General features: G+C 42.9%; 1 protein-coding gene across 3 annotated transcripts in view; it reads right to left on the reverse strand.

The window, feature by feature from the left end:
• rinl (Ras and Rab interactor-like) overlaps positions 1-21,317 on the reverse strand; it is a 24,409-nt gene continuing 3,092 nt past the window's right edge. For 2 of the 3 annotated variants that reach the window (XM_080427822.1, XM_080427824.1), the window contains exons 2-13: positions 21,252-21,310; positions 19,986-20,160; positions 13,370-13,472; positions 12,789-12,861; positions 11,201-11,289; positions 9,044-9,126; positions 8,507-8,741; positions 7,425-7,674; positions 4,850-5,334; positions 4,010-4,327; positions 3,150-3,281; positions 1-2,373 (exon numbers count right to left, since the gene is read on the reverse strand). In XM_080427822.1, coding sequence (XP_080283948.1) covers positions 1,766-2,373; positions 3,150-3,281; positions 4,010-4,327; positions 4,850-5,334; positions 7,425-7,674; positions 8,507-8,741; positions 9,044-9,126; positions 11,201-11,289; positions 12,789-12,861; positions 13,370-13,472; positions 19,986-20,160; positions 21,252-21,310 — 2,610 coding nt within the window. In that variant the 3' untranslated portion in view covers positions 1-1,765. The remainder of the gene's footprint in view (positions 2,374-3,149; positions 3,282-4,009; positions 4,328-4,849; positions 5,335-7,424; positions 7,675-8,506; positions 8,742-9,043; positions 9,127-11,200; positions 11,290-12,788; positions 12,862-13,369; positions 13,473-19,985; positions 20,161-21,251; positions 21,311-21,317) is intronic. The other variant, XM_080427823.1, reaches the window with a different exon arrangement.

A 21,317-nucleotide genomic window follows, 5' to 3' on the forward strand; every position in this document is an offset into this window, starting at 1 on the left:
GTGTGTGTGTGTGTGTGTGTGTGTGTGTGTGTGTGTGTGATTTACATAGGAGGCCGTTATCTATAAGTATTTACATGTGCATGTTGCCTATGTATATGCACTCACATGCTTTCATTATGGCTTTGCATGTGTGTTTGTATACGCGACTACGCGGCCATGCATTTATGTGCGAATGAAGTCTGTGTGGACACTATCTAATTTGTACGATGGAGTGTTCCAAATATAAAGTCTTCTTGAGGTGATATAAATAGGTTTTTCCAGCACATTCGAGAATAACAGAAAGATATCTCAGTCCAAGATCAGCAATAATCTCCTCCCTTACCAAGAGTCCACTTCATAACATTTAATTTAACAGTTTAACATATTCAACCAGTGTTGCTGCAGTACAGAGGCTGCACCACCACACACATAACCAGTATATAATGGGACACAGTAAAAGTACAGTAAACCTATCTTTTCACAAGGTGTAATGCTGCTCCCTAGTGGTCAAAATGGAAAACATATAAATATCACTGCATGTTGGCTGCAAGAAATACAAAATATAATGACAGATGTTGGAATTTTACCACTTATCCTAAGTTTAACTTTCTTGGTGGCCTTTAACAGGAATGTTCAACACAACTCATTGCCTAAGGAGAGGATTGAGGTGGATTCGCTGCTACATACAGCTGTAGAAAATCAAAAACATCCTGTAAGTAACACTATAATATAAACCATTGGTACATCTTCAAATGAATCCCTGAAAGCAACTGTACAAAAATAAATAAATATAAAATGTAAGTAAAAAAAACGTTGTTTCCGTTATAAGACAATGAATTATACATTATTATTACTGTATTATATTATACTGTATTATACATACAGTCCAATTTGTTTGTTTTGATCAAATAAACAAATTGGACAATCGACAATGTCCTCCACCCTGCGTGCCTCAAAAAATATATATTTTTAGACCTTTATTGATCCGACGGGGGAAATACAGTTTCCACTTCACCCAGCTGATGGCTGCTCAGATGATCCCGATGAGCCCCTGGGGAGGTTGCTCTGGGACACTTGTACAGTATATCAGGCAGGCCGGGAGGGGCGGGGGCTGGGGGGGCGGGGGCGAACCGGGGATCTTCTGATTACCAGACAGCTCCTTTACCCACTAAGCCAGTGGTTCTCAACCTGTGGGTCGGGACCCCCAGGGGGGTCCCCACATGATTTTGGGGAGGTCCCCAGATGACAGTGAAGTGACAATTTAAGTACTTTTACCCCCTTGTTAATACCTAAAAAAATGTAAAGAAAAGAAAAAGACCATCGCTGCATCAAAAGTAATCAACAAACTATAAAAAATGGTGAAACATTGGCCAAATTGTCAAATAATAATAATAATTTCAAATATTGTGAAAATAGCCGATCTACAAGCTCACAACGCCTCGCATTACGTTGTAAGATCTGCTATTTTCACAATATTTATCTGTGGAACCGAGTCAAACAAAATGTAATGCCTCAACTCCTAGGATGCCAAGTGCTTGTCAGGGTGGGGGGTCCCCAGTTCAAATATGATTATTTTGGGGGGTCCCCAGTTCAAATATGATTATTTTGGGGGGTCTCCAGTTCAAATATGATCATTTTGGGGGGTCCCCAGTTCAAATATGATTATTTTGGGGGGTCCCCAGTTCAAATATGATTATTAATATGATTATTTTGGGGGGTCCCCAGTTCAAATATGATTATTTTGGGGGCTCGCGGCCTGAAAAGGTTGAGAACCACTGCACTAAAGCTATGGCTGCCCCAAAGATATGTTGACATGTGTTGTCCACATAACATCAGAATGGCGGTAACTCCTGCGAACAGGGGCGCGCACGCTCTCCCCCTCTGCTCCTTTACCTTCTTCTCCTGGCTCTCTTTCTTCGTCCTCCACTCCCTTCTTCTCATCTTCTCCTGCTGACCGTCCATCACTCCTCTGGGCCCGTATTGTCTTTTGCCGTGGTAGCTGGGTTGACGGGAGTGACGGCGGAACCTCATCCTGTGCTTTCACCACCTCTTCCCTCACCGGCTCCAGAGTTTTACCGTCGCCCTCGCTCGGCTGCAGCGAGTCAGCCGCGCCACCGGAGGGCGCCGTTCGGGTCGGGTCACTTTCTCCATCCTGTTGTTGACGTCCCGGTACTCTCTCAGAGCTCTTGTCGGCCCTCTCCCTGTGCACCGTCTGCCTGCGGATGGTCCGACGGTTCAAGCTGCGGCGCGACTGGTTGCAGTGCAAGGTGCGCCTGCGGTGCCATTGGTTGAGAGACTTCTGGGCCTCGGAGCTGAGCTGGCGGGCGGCAAGCCGCGGTCGGAAGCTGCTGATGTAGTACAGAGAGGCGTAGACCGACGTCAGGTAGTAACCCCCTGTGGAGAAGAGGAACAAAAACAGACAGAGTTACTCAGTGAGACAGAGAGAAAACGTCAGGGAAAGAGTCGTTAACCTGTCGCTTGCCAAAATAACAGATTTTATAACCGAAAAACGTGACGCATGGCCTCAGTGTGAGTGCTTGAAAGTGTAATTCCCGCCGGGGGACGCTGTGGGCGCTGGGGGCGTGTCTTCTCCTCCGCGTCATCAGCGCCCATACCCTAGGTGGGGTTGGCGAAAGGGCTATCTCTGTGTGGAGTTAGCATGTTCTCCCCGTGTCTCCTAGGGTAGTTAATACCCTCACAAAAATATGTAGTAATCCTGGTCGCTATACTGCCTCCCCCATGACAGGTTTGAATAACGTGTTCCTTCCACGCGCTACGTCCTACCGGGGAAACTCCCCCGTCAGGTGATAAGAAGGTCAGTTGGCTCTCATGGATTGAAGGAGGCATGAGCTCGGCCCTGGGCTCCCTAGGCTGGTGGGGGGAGTGTAGCGCCCAGGATCACTTAAAAAATTGGCACCGGGTGAAAAAAGGGTTACAAAATCGAGGGATAAAAAAATTATGACAAAAAGGGAAAGCGTAATCGTGTCTGAATAAGTGTCCTGAGAGTAGCCCGTGTGTGGAGTAAATGTACTTAGTTACTTTACACCACTGAAAATAACAGATTTCAAAACTGAAAAACGTGACGCATGGCCTCAGTGTGAGTGCTTGAAAGTGTAATCGTGTCTGAATAAGTGTCCTGAGAGTAGCCTGTGTGTGGAGGTCTGTCTCACTCTCTCCTTGCAGCTGTGTGGGATCCAGCAGCTCCATCATATAGTCGGTGTCCAGCTGTAAGGTGACCACGTCACTGCGGAGCAGAGTCCACGTCAAGCAGGGCAGGAAGTCGTCTGCTCCAAACACCGCACCTACAGGAGAGGAGAGGAGAGGAGAGGAGAGGAGAGGAGAGGAGAGGAGAGGAGAGGAGAGGAGAGGAGAGGAGAGGAGAGGAGAGGAGAGGAGAGGGAATTTGACTTGGAAATGTCTTGACCTGAGGTTTACACACAGGGTCTTGACCATAGACCGTAAAAAGGAATGGACAGAGTGACACCATTGGTTTCAACAGACCGTAAATGAAGCCTATTTTTCAACGATTTCAAATCTTTCTATATCGCGTCATATCCTGGGCAACCGGAAATGAATGCTATTGTTTGCGTAGCTTGTCAATCAAATCATCCCGCCCCTCCTACAGCATACCCTACTTTATCATCAATTTAAAAATAAATGAGACCATAATTTACCAAAACGCATATCATGGTGATTGAAAGAAGACTTTAAACTAGCGACTGGAATCATATAGTATTTATGACAAGTTTATTAAGGTAAAAAAAATTAAAGCTAAAGTTTGTCAAAAACCCATCCGCTTGAATGGAGAAAAACACTGACACCAGCATGGGTAAAACAGTGAAACTACTGGCCATTCATATGAACTGTCACTTCCTATATAGACTCAATTTAAAAGCCGGATGCTGGGCTCTTGGTCTTGACACAAAACAACTGGGCCAGTGACAGAAGCCAAACGCATAAGAGTCATGCCAAGACAAAGACTACAGAGAATCATTCAATCAATCAAGTGAGACAGAAATAGGAAACATACCCGGGCTTGCGTTGCCGCTCATGCTCTCGTAGATGCTCTTGCAGGCCTTGAGCAGTATCTCCGCCTTCTTGCTGGGGGAGTAGGCGTCGTGCATGCGGCTCCACCGCTGCTGCATGCGCTCCAGGGTGAGGGCGTCGGGGACCCCGGCCCCCGCCGACCCTTCCAGCTCCTCCAGCGACCGCACCTCCAGCACCTGCTGGTTCCTACGGAGCGAATCGAGGCTCCCGTCTTGGTCTCGGGAGGCTTGCAGGGAGGAGTACAGGTGGGTGGAGACGGGCTTCAGCGCCACCTTGTGGAGGGCCAGCTCCACCATGGTGTCTGCACAGGAAGGGGAGAAGACAAAGGGAAGGCAACGGCAAGTCCATGTATTATTACATCTGGATGTCGCAGACACTGTAAAAACCTTTTATATGGGAGGAGACAATTCATTCCATGTTGTTGCTGTTTCACTGAGGTGCTACAGTAAGATGTTGAAATCCTATACAGAGCAGTGGTGGAAAAAGTACTCCAATGTTTTACTCAAGTAAAAGTAACAATACTGCAATGTAGAAGTACTCTGTTGCAAGTAAAAGTCCGGAATTAAAAATTTACTTGAATAAAAGTACAAAAGTATTGGTATGAAAATGTACTTAAAGTACCAAAAGTAAAAGTACTAAGATTTTTGAAAATAGCAGATGTACAAGCTCACAACACGTCCCATCGCGACGTGTTGTGAGCTTGTAGATCGGTTATTTTCAAACAGCCTGTGTATAAAATAGGACTAAAGTGGTTAATGTATGTTTTATAATGTACACTACTATGTAACTACACCACTGATACAGAGGTAGCTCTCTCTCTCACCTAAGTCTTCGCCCGGTGTCTCCGCCATGCTGTCCAACAGCGTCTGGACCTCCGGATGGTCCAGCAGTGTCTCCTTCACCGCCGTGAGCGACGACCTCACTTCCTGCAAGAACTCCAAGCCTCTGACCCCGCCGGGGTCGACCCCTCCCTTCAGCGTCGTGTCCACGAATCCCCTCACGGCCTCGGCGAACGCCCCGCCCCTCCGCTCGCCCAGCTCCTGCACCCGGATGCCCAGCCTCTTGTTGTGACACACCAGCCCGCCGATCGCCTGGCCCACCGCCGAGAGGCGGTTCTTCACCTTGTTGGCCAACCGCTGTGCGGACGGGTGGAGGGAGGCGGGGCTAGACGTCAGAGTGTCCGGCTCGTCCTGGCTGTCCTCCATGCTGCTGATGGACAGCGAGTCCAGCTCCATGCTGCTCCGGGGATCCAGGGAGGACCGAGACCTGGGCGGAGGCAGCCACACGCCGTCCTCGATCCAGGAGACCCTGTAAAGTACAGCAGCAGTGTGGGCAACGTTGATGATGGAGAGGGCCACTATATTTCCACACTCACTCCAGGGGCCCACATTGCATATCGTTGCTGTCGGGCAGAAACCTCTTATCTCCATATTTTAACTTTCTTCGTAAATTAATGCCGTACTGCGACATTCTAGTATGTCACACAAAAGTAGCAAAAATAGCAGATCTACAAGCTGAAAACGTGTCGCATCGCGGCGCGTTTTGAGCTTGTAGATCTGTTATTTTAGCTATTTTGGAATTGGAATCCTGAATTTCTTTTCTGTATTTTGAATTGGAATCCTGAAAAGTAGATTTCAAATAAATTTAGTTATACTTAAGTTAACTTTATGAACTTTATAAATACAAATACATTGGACATAAGAAAAGTCATTAAACAAATAATATAGACTTCAGTAATTAAAGCGGGTCATGATTGCATGTTTGGAATTGGAACATATACTGTACAAATCAATATATCAGTATTCCGATATTAACCTGCGGGCCGCATTAAGTGAAGGTGAGGGCCGCATGTGGCCCCCGGGCCGCCAGTTGCCCATGTATGAAGTACAGGGATGAGGCTATTAGCCGGTTTTACTATTAACCATTTTAAAAGGCAGGGTAAGTGATTTTCTTTGGTTAAAACACATGTCAAATAGCTCTATATTCTATTATAGTACTCATTGATATAGATTATAGAATGTTTGTTTAGTAACGGGAGTCTCCATGTCTCTCCAGCTCTTTAATGAACAGAACATGTATTTTCAGGTCGGTATGCCAATTTTATCAAATCAGGATAGAGAACTCAGTCTGAGGAATTGGAAGTGATGAAACAAAGAAATGAGAAGACAAAATTTTAACACACTATAAAAATGAAGCTGATATGGGTACTCTCTCCTGATTGGCTGAAATGTTGCCAGCCTACCAGAAAATCTAGTAACTAAAGTTTTCACACACATCTAGTAACTAAAGTTTTCAAATAATTGTAGTGGAGTAAAAGTGCAATATTTGCCTCCGAGATGTAGTGGAGTAGAAGTAAAAGTGTAGACAATTGGAAATACTCCAGTAAAGTAAAAAAAAATACTTCAAAATTGTACTTAAAGGTAGGGTAAGTGATTTTCTTTGGTTAAAATAAGTGTCAAATAGCTCTATATTCTGATAGTACTCATTGTTATAGAGTGTTTGTTCCTTTAAAAGGAGTCTCCTTGTCTCTCCAGCTCTTTATTAAACACAAAATACATTTTCGTTTCAGTTTCAGTTTCATTTTCAATTTAATCCAATCAGGATAGAGAACTCAATCAGGATATAGATTAAACAAGTGGAATTTGAAGTGATGACACAAAGAAATGAGCAGAAAAAATTGGAACTGGAACACTATAAAAATGAAGCTTAAAATGGGTACTTTCTCCTGATTGGCTGAGATTTTGACACCTACCGAAAAATGTATTTTCTGTTTATTAATAATAATAATATCGTTTATTGTCCCCAAAGGGAAAATTGTCTTCACAGGTCTGTTCGTTACAACAAAAACAACAAAACAAACATAACAACAAAAACAACATATCACAAAGACAAAGACATGAGGTCCCCACAAAAGAAGAGAAAAAGAGCTGGAGAGACGGGGAGACTCCTGTTACTGAACAAACTATAGCAATGATTACTATCAGAATATAGTGATTTAACCTTTTAACAAAATACTTTTTGTTTTAACCAAAAAATATCACTTACCCTACCTTTAAGTATGGTACTCAGAACTCACTGAGTGCCAGAATTATTTCTGGCTATTTCTGGCCAGTGCGATTAAAAAAGAAAAGAAATTTCAAAGTAAAAAAAAAGTGCTTTGGAAGCGAGATACAGCCTTTTTCAGTTATAAGTTAAACAAGGAGTGGATGGAGCTGCAAATCTTCAGATAATGATATCTTGGGTTCTGAACAAAAAACATTATTTATTTATTTTTACAATTCTTTTCAAAAACACGTGAAACACGTGATTGGCACGTTGCACCATAGCGGTAAAACACGTGAAACACGTGAATGGCACTCAATGAGTTAAGTTACTGCTTAATGGTCTCTCATCCCTACCTGTAAGGGGATACGGTGCCGCTTGGAAGCTGGAGCTCTGAGCTCATATCGGAGGACGTCACCCTGGGGCTGTCAGGGGTCGAGGGGAGGCTCCCCATGCTCCCTGCCCTCAAGATGGAGCTGGAGCTGGAGGAGGAGTCTCGACTGGGCCGTCTCAGCACCACCCCCTCTATGGTGGTGGTGGTGGGTGATGATGTGGGGGTGACGGTGGGCTGCTGGGAGAAGCCCTCTGACTGGGCTCTGGTTAGTCCTGGAGAGGACCAAACACAATGCTGCTGTGACCACAGAGGTATAGTGAATAAAGAAAGGGAGAGCCTCTTGACTCGCAAGGAAATAATATATCTTTGCTGTCGGGGGGGGGGGGGGGCTTGTTTGTCTAAAACCGTTCCTTTTTTATTATTATTTTAAAGACATTTTAAAAATGGTGAAAATAGCAGATCTACAAGCTCACAATGTGACATCATGCGACACGTTGTGAGCTTGTGGATTTGCTATTTTCACAACTTTTGTGCGACACTCTTGTATGATGAAGCAGGGCATTCATTTACAAAAAAAAACATTAAAAAGTTGAAATATGGAGATATGACAGCGCCCGACAGCGACGATATTTTAACCACTGAAAGCGATACTACTTCAAATCCTAAATGAAAAATTTTCCCCAATAAATTACTCTATTAATTACTTACCGTGAAGCCCTGATTTCATGGGGATTTTTTGTTTTTGGCGGCGTCCTTCACAATGAATGAAGAATTAAAAAAACGAATTAACAGCAAAACTACGGTGTATCACAAATTATAAACTAAAAAACTAAAAAACAACTCTCACTCACAGTATAATGCAACTGGATACGAGACACTTAAAAACACTTCCAGTGTAAACAGTCTTGCGTTGTGTTCAACACAATAGTTATTCAGCTCGTAGTTATAGTTATTATATCGTTTTGTTTCTGTTGTTAATTATGGAGCCCTATTTTCTTCAATTCAGCAAGCATTTTCTCAGTTTTTGGATTCTTCATTCACCGAAATGTCAAGTAATACACCACACCCGGAAAGTAATCAAAAGGAAAAGTAATACTTCCTTACCTGAGCTCTCTGTACTGCTGTCCAGAATGCCCTGATCCAATGAGAATGCTCGCTGCTGGTTGCGTAGCCCCGAGCCTCCCCATGGCCTGGCGGTGCTGAGCCGGCGCTCCCGCTTGTAGGTGCTCAGCTGCGTGGAGAGCTGAGAGCTGATTGGCTGGCGTGCGAGCCAATCATCTCCGTGCTCATGCAGGTAGAGGGGGTTGATGACACACACGGCCCCGTTGGCTGACGTCATCTGAGAAAACACACGCACACGCACACGCACACGCACACACACACACACACGCACACGCACACACACACACACACACAATTATTTTGCATAATTGGCCTAATCGTTTCCATGTTGAAAAATGTTCATACATCTTCAAACATTTTCCAAAAATAGCAGAAATAGCTGATCTACAAGCTTACAACACGACACAAAGTGACGTGTTGTACGTGCGTGTGCGCACACGCACACACACACACACACACACACACACACACACACACACACACGCACACGCACGCTCACACACATATTGTTGTGTATACCTGTATTGAACACATGACAAGGTTTGGCTCCATGTTGGTCATGTGATCGTTCTGTGGGTCAGAGTTCATGCAGAGCCAGGATTCTATGCAAGAGAAGGTTCAACTATAACAGTGGTTCTCAAAGTGGCGTCCACCTCAAGGACCCTCAGGGGTCCTTTGAGGTGGTTCCAAATGGACCCTTACAGGTCTGTAACTCTGAGAGCATAAAAATGGACCAAATTAAAATTTACACTCTCAGAGTTATGGGTGTCCATGAAATTTAAATGTTTCAGAACCACCGAACTATACTGACATAATACTTGAATTTACCAGCTGACACTAGTAGAGCTGAATGTGACAACAAACATTAAACTATTATTTATGAAGACAGAATTGTCCCAAGAATAATGTTGAGGAGTGACTAGGTCCCACCCTTATGGAAATAAAACGATGCAAATAATTTTGTGGTAAAAAGGTTTACAGCATACAGTAAAATCACACTGCCATATGACAACAGTATTACTATAGGCCAAGAACACAATCCATTTGTGACTCTGAGATTATACAAATGTAACCAAATGGACCTACGAGTCCAACTGGTTATATTTGTAGACTCTTAAGGCTGTTACACACCAGGAGCGAGGCACAGAAACGATACGAAAGTGTGACACGATTATTCCACACCAAACTATTAATTTGGTGATGCCTCATTCATACAGGTTGGTGATTTTATTTGTGCTGAAAAATCAACCTTGTTTTGAAAAATGATTACACCGCTTAATCCCCTCGTTATAATCGCACTCTGTGTGCATGTACTCATAACACAAACAGCTGCAAAAAATTAATGCAAATTAATCGCACAGAAATAAATGCTCCTGGTGTGTACGGACCTTTAGAGTTCAATTAACTCTAACTGTGTACTATAACAACAGAATATTGTTGAGGAAGATTAAAGAACATAAAAGCATTTTTTTGTGGATTTTGTTTCTGTGTGGTTCAAATTAGGTTGTGTTGGGAATGTTCCATCAGTGTGTGTGTGTGTGTGTGTGTGTGTGTGTGTGTGTGTGTGTGTGTGTGTGTGTGTGTGTGTGTGTGTGTGTGTGTGTGTGTGTGTGTGTGTGTGCGTGCGTGCGTGCGTGCGTACGTGCGTGCGTGCGTGCACGCACTGCGTGTGTGTGTCTCAAAAAATGTATGCCATCCAGTGCAGCAATGTACAAACACTCAAGAGTGCTACCTTGGTTTGGTTTAGCTTGTGATGTCTTTGCTAACATCCCAAATACCCCTGATGTCGTTTTTGTTAACACCTGTCACAAGGAGGTTCTGATTCTGGAGGTGGGCTGTGTCTTTGATCTATACTGTACATGAACCAGGCTTTCCAAGATAAGCATTCTAAGTACCAACCGCTACTGAGAATCATAACAAACCTTGGGTACAGATGCAGATTCTCTGTACTCATATTTGGAAGCCTGGGCCATGTATATAAGCTGACCACGAGTGGCCTAGCAATCGCTGGCATGACAAAAAGCAAAGGCAAATAACTTGCGAAATATTGCTCTGTTTCAGCTGTTATAGGCAGTGTGTCTGTGTGGAGGAGAAGGTGCCATGTGTATCCTTAGGGACCATGAACTATCAACCCCTTTATATTTGTTTCCCTGTAAATTAATTGTAATTTGTGGATTCAAATAAAGAATTAAAATGCGTGTGTGTGTGTGTGTGTGTGTGTGTGTGTGTGTGTGTGTGTGTGTGTGTGTGTGTGTGTGTGTGTGTGTGTGTGTGTGTGTGTGTGTGTGTGTGTGTGTGTGTGTGCGTGCGTGCGTGTGGTTGTGTGCGTTTGTGTGTGTCTGTCTACCACTGTACATGTGTGGGTATTTGTGTATGCGAGTGGATTTGTACATATACTGTATATCGTCTCTGTCGGGTGGAAACCTCATATGTCCAAAACTGTCAAATTCAAAAATGGCAAAAGTAGCAGATCTACGTTTCGAGCGTGCAGATCTGCTACTTTTGATGCTTTTGTGTGACGCTGTAGTATGATCAAGTAGGGCATAAAATTTATGAAAAAACACAAACAAGTTAGAATATGGAGATAAGAGGTTTCTGCCAAACGATATACAGTATCTCTGTGCATGCAGAATTTCACATGAAGCACGGGCCAGTAGGACAGAGACGATAACTCACCAGGTTCCAGCTGAGAGAGACGAGCGTCTGTCTGCCCGGTCACACTGTAGACCCATGATGGGATGGACAGACACACAGACAACACATCCCTGAGAGAGAGACACACACACACACACACACACACACACACACACACACACACACACACACACACACACACACACACACACACACACACACACACACACACACACACACACACACACACACACACACACACACACACACACACACACACACGCAAATGAGACAAAACAGAGCTTCAGGTGACTCTAGAGCTGTCCTCGTCTGTGAATGTATGAATTGCTTTAGTTAAGTCACAGGACATGTTGGGAAAGCACTAGTGTGATTTCAGCAACACTAGGGTGGGGTGGCCCGTGTTGACATCAAGATCTCTGTGAAACACATTAATCGGGGTCAACTGTTTTGCATACATGCCTGTACTATGAGGGAGTGCCAGGAAGGGGAATTATAATTTCTGTGTAATTGAGAATTTTTATTTTGTGTTATTATTCTTGAGTTATGTAAATGTTATTTAGAATACTGGGTTTGTGCTTCGTACAAATCACAAAGTACATTTTCTTTTTTAATATCAATGCATTGCTGTATTGAAATTTAGAACATTCCCCCCCAAATTAAATTGTCAGAAAAAAGTTTTCAAAAAGTTAAAATATGTTATATAATATTTAGTATATCAAATAGGGCTTAAGTGTTTAATTCATTATATATTTGTATTTTGCATCCCAAGAGTCCCTTCCTTCGTGCCGCACTGCAAGCTTGTGCTATTTTTGAAAATTTGAAATCTTGAAAGTGTTTTAAAATGTTTGAATCATTTTGAATTAAAGGGATTCTAGGCAACTTCAGAGATCAAAAAAAGAAAGAAACTGTTGTCAAACAACTGCTATTGAAAGTGTCTAAGTGGAAGTACAAGAAGTACAGCCCAAGGAAGTTACATGTGCAGATTGTGCAGATCTGGTTACATTCCCATTAAAACCGCATCATGAGGGTTACTTCCGAGGGAAGTACATACAACGCAAGGTCAAGCACTACAGACCAGGGTTTCCCAAACAACGGGACCCATCTGGACCCATTTTTATGGGTCACAAGTAAATTTCACTTTTTTTCCATTTCCTAAGTTTTTTCCAATTATTATTTCAAAAGATTTTCAAGAATCTTAAACAATAAATAAATCTAATAATAATAATACAAAAATAAATCCTTAAAAATAGCAGACCTACAAGCTGACAATGCGTATTTTCACTATGAAATATTAAATTAAGTATTTAATTAATTCATTATTTTTGTAAGTTTGTCTGGGGAGACACCAAGTTTTGGGTCTCGATCTATGGGAACCAGTTCCATAGACACTTTCTGCAGTAGTTCTTTACGAGGCTCTTTTCCTTGTGAGATGAAAAAAGCCAGGGAACAAGGTTACTGAGAATCTAAGTCCTCATTAGACCAGCCCATCCTATTCAACGTTCTTCAAATGAAGCTTTTGGTTCTTAGATATTCCATTATTAGAGATGAAAAGGCATGGTTCACACATACGTATATGACCTATCAAAGTGTCTTAATCCAGGTTACTCACCTGGTCAGAGAGTAGAAGAGCACCAGCTGAGGCAAGTCTGAGAAACCTAGATGAGACTGAGACAGCTGGAAGGCTGAGAGACAGAGACAGAGAGAGAGAGAGAGAGAGAGAGAGAGAGAGAGAGAGAGAGAGAGAGAGAGAATGTTTGTGTGTTTAAAATGAGATCCCCACGCGCACAAATCAAGTAACTAAGTACATGTACTCAAGTACTGTACTTAAGGAAAGTGTTGAGGTATTTTGACTTTACTGGAGTATGTCCAATTTTCAGTACTTTTACTTCTACTCCACTACATCTCAGAGGCGATGCGACGCATTGTGAGCTTGTAGATCTGCTATTTTCAAAAGATTTTTATGCATTTTATACATTTGAAAACATTTGAAAAAGCATAATGAGTACTTTCTACTTTTGGTACTTTAAGTACATTTTGATACTAATACTTTTGTACTTTTACACAAGTACATTTTGAATTACGGACTTTTACTCGTAACAGAGCATTTCAACAATGCAATTTGTTTTTCACTTTTTGCACCACTGCTATACGCATTAGTGCATTTGCATGCGTGTTATGTGCAGTCCCTACCTGCAGGGGTACGTTGTATGGGGTAGTCAGCAACCTCGTCCCCTGTAGACACACACAACAGACTGGGCTCAGACCTCTCCGTGTCCCTCACAGCCAGGAAACTCTGGAGAGAATCACAGAGACCACACACACAGACAGATGGAAGTTGTTAATAGCATTATGTCCGTGTATGAGGTGGTAACGCACTGCATGCTTGTCAAACAGGAAAATGTTTGGAGTATTAACACAGACTGGCTGCCTGTAAAACCCACAAGGCGTGGCTTTTTCTTTGGCTCTTCCGTGGCCACACCCACACAGCAAATACATTTGAAAATGTTCAAATTCTAGAAGAATTAGCTGAAAATATTGGAATTCTGGACATGCCTGGGGAGACGATCTATTATGGGAACTGGTATGAGCTAAATTCTATTTCCAAGTCCCAAATGTATATACAAACCTATTTTTCTCACAGTATGAGTAAGGTGTGAGAGAGAGAATGGAGAAAGAGACACAGATATGCAGCATGGAGGAAAACTTCCCCCTCCTGAGGCATAGTGGCAGGCAGCAGCTCAGCCAGTCAGCACACATACCACATACAGTAGACACACCTACTAATATGTCACATCCCCTCAGCCACAAATGCTTTGGAAAATTATTATATGAATGTGACCAGTTCCTTCCTCTGTGTGTGTGTGTGTGTGTGTGTGTGTGTGTGTGTGTGTGTGTGTGTGTGTGTGTGTGTGTGTGTGTGTGTGTGTGTGTGTGTGTGTGTGTGTGTGTGTGCGCGCGCGCGCGTGCTCGTGTGCGTATATGACATACACCATGTGACCAAAAGTCAGTGGACACCCTTTCTAATGAGTATTTTGTGCCCTGTGTTCCAGTGAATGGAAATCTAATTATAGACAAAACAAAATTTGCTGTCAAAATCAACACTGTCCTGCACTGACTGGTGCCCAAGAAGGGATGCTTTTGATTTACAGGCCATCAGAGATTGGACCTGCAGCACCTAAAGCTCTGTTTCTTGCACTTTAATATGCTTGAACTGTTCCTACCTAAACTGCTGTACATAGAAGATACTGTAAAGTTGTTTACATAAAGTACTGTGGCAGCTACTGAAAAAAACCCACTGTTGGTGTATATAATATACCAAGATCATGTGCACGTGTACATACACTGAAGTTCTCTTTTTTTAGCTTTTTTAAAAACCTTTTTTGAAGACTCGCCCCAGAATACACTCACCCCCATTTTTTCGCGGACCAGCGGTTCTTGTATTTTTGTATTTGTTTTACTGAGGATAAGGTTAGAAATAAGTTAAGGGTTAGGGATAGTTTTACTGAGGTTACGTTTAGGAACAAGGCTAGGTTTATAAATAGTTTACTGAGGTTAAGTTTAGGATTAAGGCTAGGTTTAGGTGAATACCGCCGGGTTTGCCCCGGGGCAACTGTGTTTTGGGGCGAACCTATTGGTCTAGTGGAGCCTAGTCACTGGAGGAAGTGGAGAGAGAGGGAAATGTCAAATGGATGTGAAACTAGGACAATTAGCTGACCCCAAGTTCATTATCGGGTGAGTACAAGCAAGCGTTACAACTTTTAATGCTTTTAATGTAGTCAGCACACACAGGACACAATTACATACATGATTAGAACATGCTTTAACATTCGACAATTGAGGTCATTTTGTTTTTAATAAATTGCTACAAAACCTGTAAATCCAGTCATTTTGGGGCATAAACAATAAGTTGAAGGATAAAATTAAGTCTGATAATGATGTACCGTGCATGTTCACATCATGTATACTTTACATTACTTATTATTATTATAAGTATAATGATGTACCGTGCATGTATACGTTTAATTTATTTTTTAAACATTTTAGACAAAATAGCTAATTTTACATGGAGGTGCCCAGATGTCCCTAGTGCCCACCTGCGTGGCATAACATACAGCAAGGCCCACCTATATAGCTTTCAAGCATGCGTGATTCGGCCAATGGAGACGGTCGGGGGCGCGGTTTCGATTCCCGGGGGCGGGGTTTGCCCATAACTCCGGTTGCAACCCAAATCACGCCTCAGTGATGGAGGTGGATCACGGCGTGGTTGCCTGGATTATGGACTGCCTCACCAGCAGACCTCAGTACATCAGAGGCATGCAGGGCAGCCTATCAGACGTGCTGGTGAGCAACACCGGCTCCCCAAGGAACCATGCTGTCACCTTTCCTGTTCAGCCTCTACATGCTGTTGTAGATGTTCTACATGAACAAACTGAACATGCTAGTGAAGAAGACTAGGGGGGGGGGGGGGGGATTTCTGAAATTCTTTAGAAAAAGGTTTGACATTGTGGTACCTGCTATTTTCTTTGTGTTTGTGTTATGTTAAGGTAGCCATGCTGCCAAAACAATGTGTGGTTCTACACAAATTGTATGCTACAACAAATGTGAACTGTCAGAACCTCAATAAAAAAACTTAAGAAGAAAGAAAAAGGTTTTACTTTCTTAAAACTGCACAATGTAACTTTCCTCTCCTACCCTGGATTTGAACCCAGTTTCTGCCATTTTTTTCCCCACCATTGAGCTAATAGAGCCTGCCTGCTTGCTCAGGGGATAAATTGAATCTTGACCATCAGGTCAGATCCTGTGTCTAGGTGAGACATGACCTTTGACACAATCTAAATGTCTCAATAGAAGAGCAGGGAGACAAAATACAACCACCACAATTGTATCAGTTAGTTTGTAGATTGTATTTACATACTCTACCATACAGATTGGACTCAATTATATTTTATTCATAAAAAAGTGACACAGTGCCGCTTTAAGTCAAATAAAATAAAAAATGTTTATTTTTCATTTTTAGTTTAGTTTTAGTAAAAAAGGGATATTTACTCACGGGTCCGTGACCCAAAAACAACGGTCGGCAACAATGTTGGATGCCGATGGGGGATCTCGCTGTCTCTCTCTGTTTTGGAAACAGTGAGTAAACTAGAGACCTATAAAACTAGAATAGAATAGGCTGTGTGCTGAGACATACCCAGCGTGGTTAAGTGAAATGATACTCATACAATGGTGTTACACTTTTAGCAGCCAACTGCTGCAAAAGGTGAGAAATTATAGAAATGATCTCACCAAATACATGAATTTGAAATGCACACACACATACATGCACGCGCGCGCGCACACACACACACACACACACACACACACACACACACACACACACACACACACACACACACACACACACACACACACACACACACACACACACACACACACACACACACACACACACACACACACACACACACACACACACACACACACACACACACACACACACACAAGAGGAAGTGGGTTTTATTCTCGGCACGCTCAGAAATAAATGTGAGAAGCAGGTTCACTATACAGGGTAAGTCACCAAGCCAAAAGCATCAAACACATGCAGGCAGCATTGCAGCTCGTGAGTAAGAGAGGCACATACCTGTCGATCGCAAAAAAAAAACTCCTTCACCTGTTCTGCAAGTTCAACACTGCAAAGCCAAACCAGACAGACTGTATAGAATCTATGCAAAGCATCCCCAGGTCAAGGACAACACCACCTTTCTTAAGTGCTCATGCTGTCTTCCTGTGGTTCTGTACAAAGAAAAAGGCATAGAAGCCAGCCACGTTCTATTACCCCATACTCACGTGTCAGAGTAACTATTTGCATATATAGGCCTAGCACTCATTCAATTAAGAGCAGTTTTTTAGACAAGACTTATTTAATACCTCCCCCCTTACCACATGCATTCTGTTTTTTTTCCTTTGCAGTAGTAACAGGAGGCTATCTGTATTGTAACCTTAAATGCTAAACACATCCTTTTATACAGTAGTAACACCACTTCCCCATTAACCTCTGAAAGCAGCGCTATCTGATGACCAATGAATAAGGAACTGCCTTTAAGGTGGCAGTTAAAAGAGGCAGCTCTCTAGTTTAACCACTTAAACACTCTAATCTTAGGAAACCGGACCTGCGTTGCTTACTGTGCTTGGACCACTTTTTGCCCTCTACACCACATTTCTTTGCCAAAAATAGCCAATCTACCTGTAGATCGGCACACACACACACACACACACACACACACACACACACACACACACACACACACACACACACACACACACACACACACACACACACACACACACACACACACACACACACACACACACACACACACACACACACACACACACACACACACACACACACACACACACACACACACACACACACACACACACACACACACACACACGGCCATAGCTGAGTGGTTAGTGAGCCCGCCTAGGGAACCAGCTGGCCCTGGTTGCCCCAGGTTCGATTCCAGGCTATCCCAGCATATGTGCCGATGATATGAAATTTGTCCCTGAGCAAGACTCTTAACCCCAATTGCTCACAGGTTCTCATTGGAAACAAGACCGCAAGGACTTTCATGAACGACCTGTTAAAAGGAATTATCCTATCCTTATCCACACACACGCACACACACACACACACACACACACACAGCCTGGGAGTCTTTAAATACCCTGCTAGAGTGTTACATATTTGGTGTTGTAGTGTTGCATAAGTTGGTTTGTCAGTTTTTGACCTTGGTTCGGTTATGTTTAAGTTCTAGCTTATGTTTGGCATTCATGTTTTATGATAGTCCAGTGTTGTGCTTGTTTGTGTGTGACTTTTGATTTATTGATTGAATACTTTATTAGTCAGAAATGTCAACAGAACATGGTACAGTCAGACATTAAAAGGATAACACAAAAAAAGTCCTGGGGACTTGTTTCCTATTTGACCTATTACTGCGTTTGATTGTGCTGTGCTATGTTTTGTTTTTTCTTTAGTAAAGTCTTCATCTGCGTCATTCATGTCTCCTGAGTTTGGTCTTGAGTTTTGAGTTCCTGCTAATGGGTCCTAACACCAGTTCCTGACAATAGGGTTTAAGTTGTTAAAGATGTACACACCCCATCCAAGCAAGACACATTCAGGTCGGCACTGACTGGCATTCAGGTTAAAGGAAAGAATCTACCGCTAAACCGACTGTGGCATGCGTGGATGGAGGTTTCCTGATGATTATGTCACAGCAATGTACGTATGTGTCATTAAAAAACTGTCACACCTAGGAGCATAACATTGAATTATGACCTCAGCAGTGTCATAAATGAGTAAAGGTTAGTTTTTAAAACACTAGTTCCAGATTCAACAGGCACTTCTTATAAACCAGCACCATTTCACACCAGCACTAATCTTACACAGGTCCCTGGCAGGAATTGAACTGGGTATGCTGTAATTATATAATATAGCACCTTTCCTAAAAGGTAGAGTAACTGATTTTCTTTGGTTAAGATAAGTGTTAAATAGATCTGTATTCTGATAGTAATCATTGCTATAGAGTGTTTGTTCAGTAACAGGAGTCTCCATATATCTCAAGCTCTTTATTAAACAGAACATGGATTTTTAGGTCAGGATACCAATTTAATCCAATCAGGATAGAGAATTTAGACAGGATACAGATTAAACAACTGAAATTGTAAGTGATGACATAAAGAAATTAGACAAATTGGAACTGGAACTCTATAAAATGAAGCTGATAAATGGGTACTTTCTCCTGATTGGAGAGACAGGGAGACTCCTGTTACCGAACAAACGCTCTATAGCAATGATTACTGTCATTGCTTTAACCTTTTAACAAAAACCTTTTTGTTTTAACCAAAATATATCACTTACCGATCACTCAGATTGTCTAAAATATATGATTTTATAAAATAGCAGATCGACAAGCTCAACGCATCGTATTGTGTCGCGAACTTGTAGATATTTTATGGTTAGTTGACTGGGGTCTCCCAGGGCTCTATCCTTGGACCGTTCCTTTTTTCCGTTCACACCAAATCTCTTTGCCAAAAACTGCAGATCTACAATATCACAATGCAATGTGCCGTGAGTTTCAGTTCATGTGGCTAATGAGCAGAGACCTACTGAATGAGATCTACTGATGAGAACGGTCATAAAAGAGACTGAGAAAGACAACCAACCATCTGTCTAACTCAGGGGTCTTCGGGGGGCCTAGGGGGTCCTCAGAGTTACTACAGGGGGTCCGCCAAATCTTCGTGTGGTGGGGAACATTAGCCGAAAATAGCAGATCTACACGCTCACAACGCCTCGCGTGAGCGTGTAGATGAGCGTGTGAGCGTGTAGGTCCCACGCTGTAGCGTTGTGAGCGTGTAGGTGAGCGTGTAGCTTGTAGATTGGCTATTTTCGGAGAGTCGGTGTAGAGGGAAAAAGAGCAGACCAAGTACAGAGCCAACTAAATATTGAGGGTTTAAAGGTTAACTATCGGAAAATACACATCAACATGAATCCAGCTATCTATGAAATCCATGAAAAAAGTTTAATCTGCAACACAATTTTATACAGTATGTAGTGGGGGTCCCTGCTTCATCTCTCTCTCAGCTAAGCGGTCCTTGGCCTGAAAAGACTCCGGGTCTAACTGACTGACTGACTGGCAGGCAGGCAGGTTGGAGTGGACAAAGAGACAGGGAGGTCAGCACACCCTGACAGATCTGTTGGCGACAGAAACAAATTCCAGAAACACAGAGAGAGAGAACTCACCCCAGCAGACGTTCCTGAGAGTGCAGCGTGTGCTCTCTCTCTGTCCCAGGGTGCCCCGGGGCACCAGGCGTCCTGAGAGCCTCTCAGTCTCTCCAGGACGGGTAGGAGGGACGGCTTTCTTCTGCTGGTCCTCCACGGGATAGCCGTCGTCCCATTGACCGGACTACCGAGAGGCCTGGAACCAGAAACACGCACCATTACTCTAGACTGGTGGCATACAGATATGCTGCCATATAAACTGCAAAAAACACTACATGCAGCCCTCACACGTACTGTACGTACAACAAAGACCAGCTGAGGCTGATAAGACATGAGCTTGGGAGATTCCGAAAGGCAGAAATCTTTTGGAATCTCTCGAGCTGCCATGTGTAATTTCTACCGTACAACGATTGTAAGTGTTCTTATACATTCTCTTTTATTTCATGGTATGTTAATGCACAGTGGTGGAAAAAGTACTCAAATTCTTTACTTAGGTAAAAGTACCAATACTGATGCACAAAATCTGTTTAAACTCACACAAATGGAGGAAAATGAACACTGAGGATTTCACCACGTGAGCAGGTTACGCTTATTGAGAGCACTGAATGCCGGTCATTGTTAAACTGAATATGTCTTGAATGGATGGAGTGTGTTCATTTTTTACTTTACTTTGTTGTTGTATTAAGTCATGTCTGTTCTTGTTAAATGTATCAGCCATCCAAATGAATGTGTGCGTGTATGTACAATGACAAAATAAAGCAACCAAACAACCACTTAAATAAGCATTTGTGTTTCTTTCATCACGGTTTTGGACAGTCAACCAGACCTTTTTCTTTTTCTTTGAAGTTAATAGGATCGCAATTGCTTTATTGCCAAAGTATGACGTTAGTACAAATAATCGTCTGCATCTGGTGAAACATAAGTGATGCCTACCCACTGATGATTACAAGGTACATGGGCATACAGAAGTCAGCATATGTAGAACGTCAAAAACAGGAATTGAAAAAATCCCCAAAAGGTGGCACATCCCAAATTTCTAATTAATGGAGGACTAAAGTGCTCACATTTCCACTTTTTCATTGGCACACACCAATAAATGAACTCATGCGCGTTTCGGCTAAGAGCCTTCATCAGAGCATAATGCTCTGAGCACTCCACTGAGAAAACGCTCTTTTTCTTATTTAGCATAAGTAGAATGTTTCCATCTATCTTGGTACGGACATTCGCCTGGAATCGGGTGATTACTGCTGGCCAAATGGCAAGACTGCATTTAGAGAAGCTACTCACCTGTTTGAACCTCCCTTCTCCCTCTCTTCAAAGCCTCGCATCTTCCCTGGCTGCACAAACTAACAG

This window comes from Gymnoscopelus braueri (genome assembly GCF_963280865.1).
Source record: "Gymnoscopelus braueri genome assembly, chromosome: 5".
Lineage (NCBI taxonomy): Eukaryota > Metazoa > Chordata > Actinopteri > Myctophiformes > Myctophidae > Gymnoscopelus > Gymnoscopelus braueri.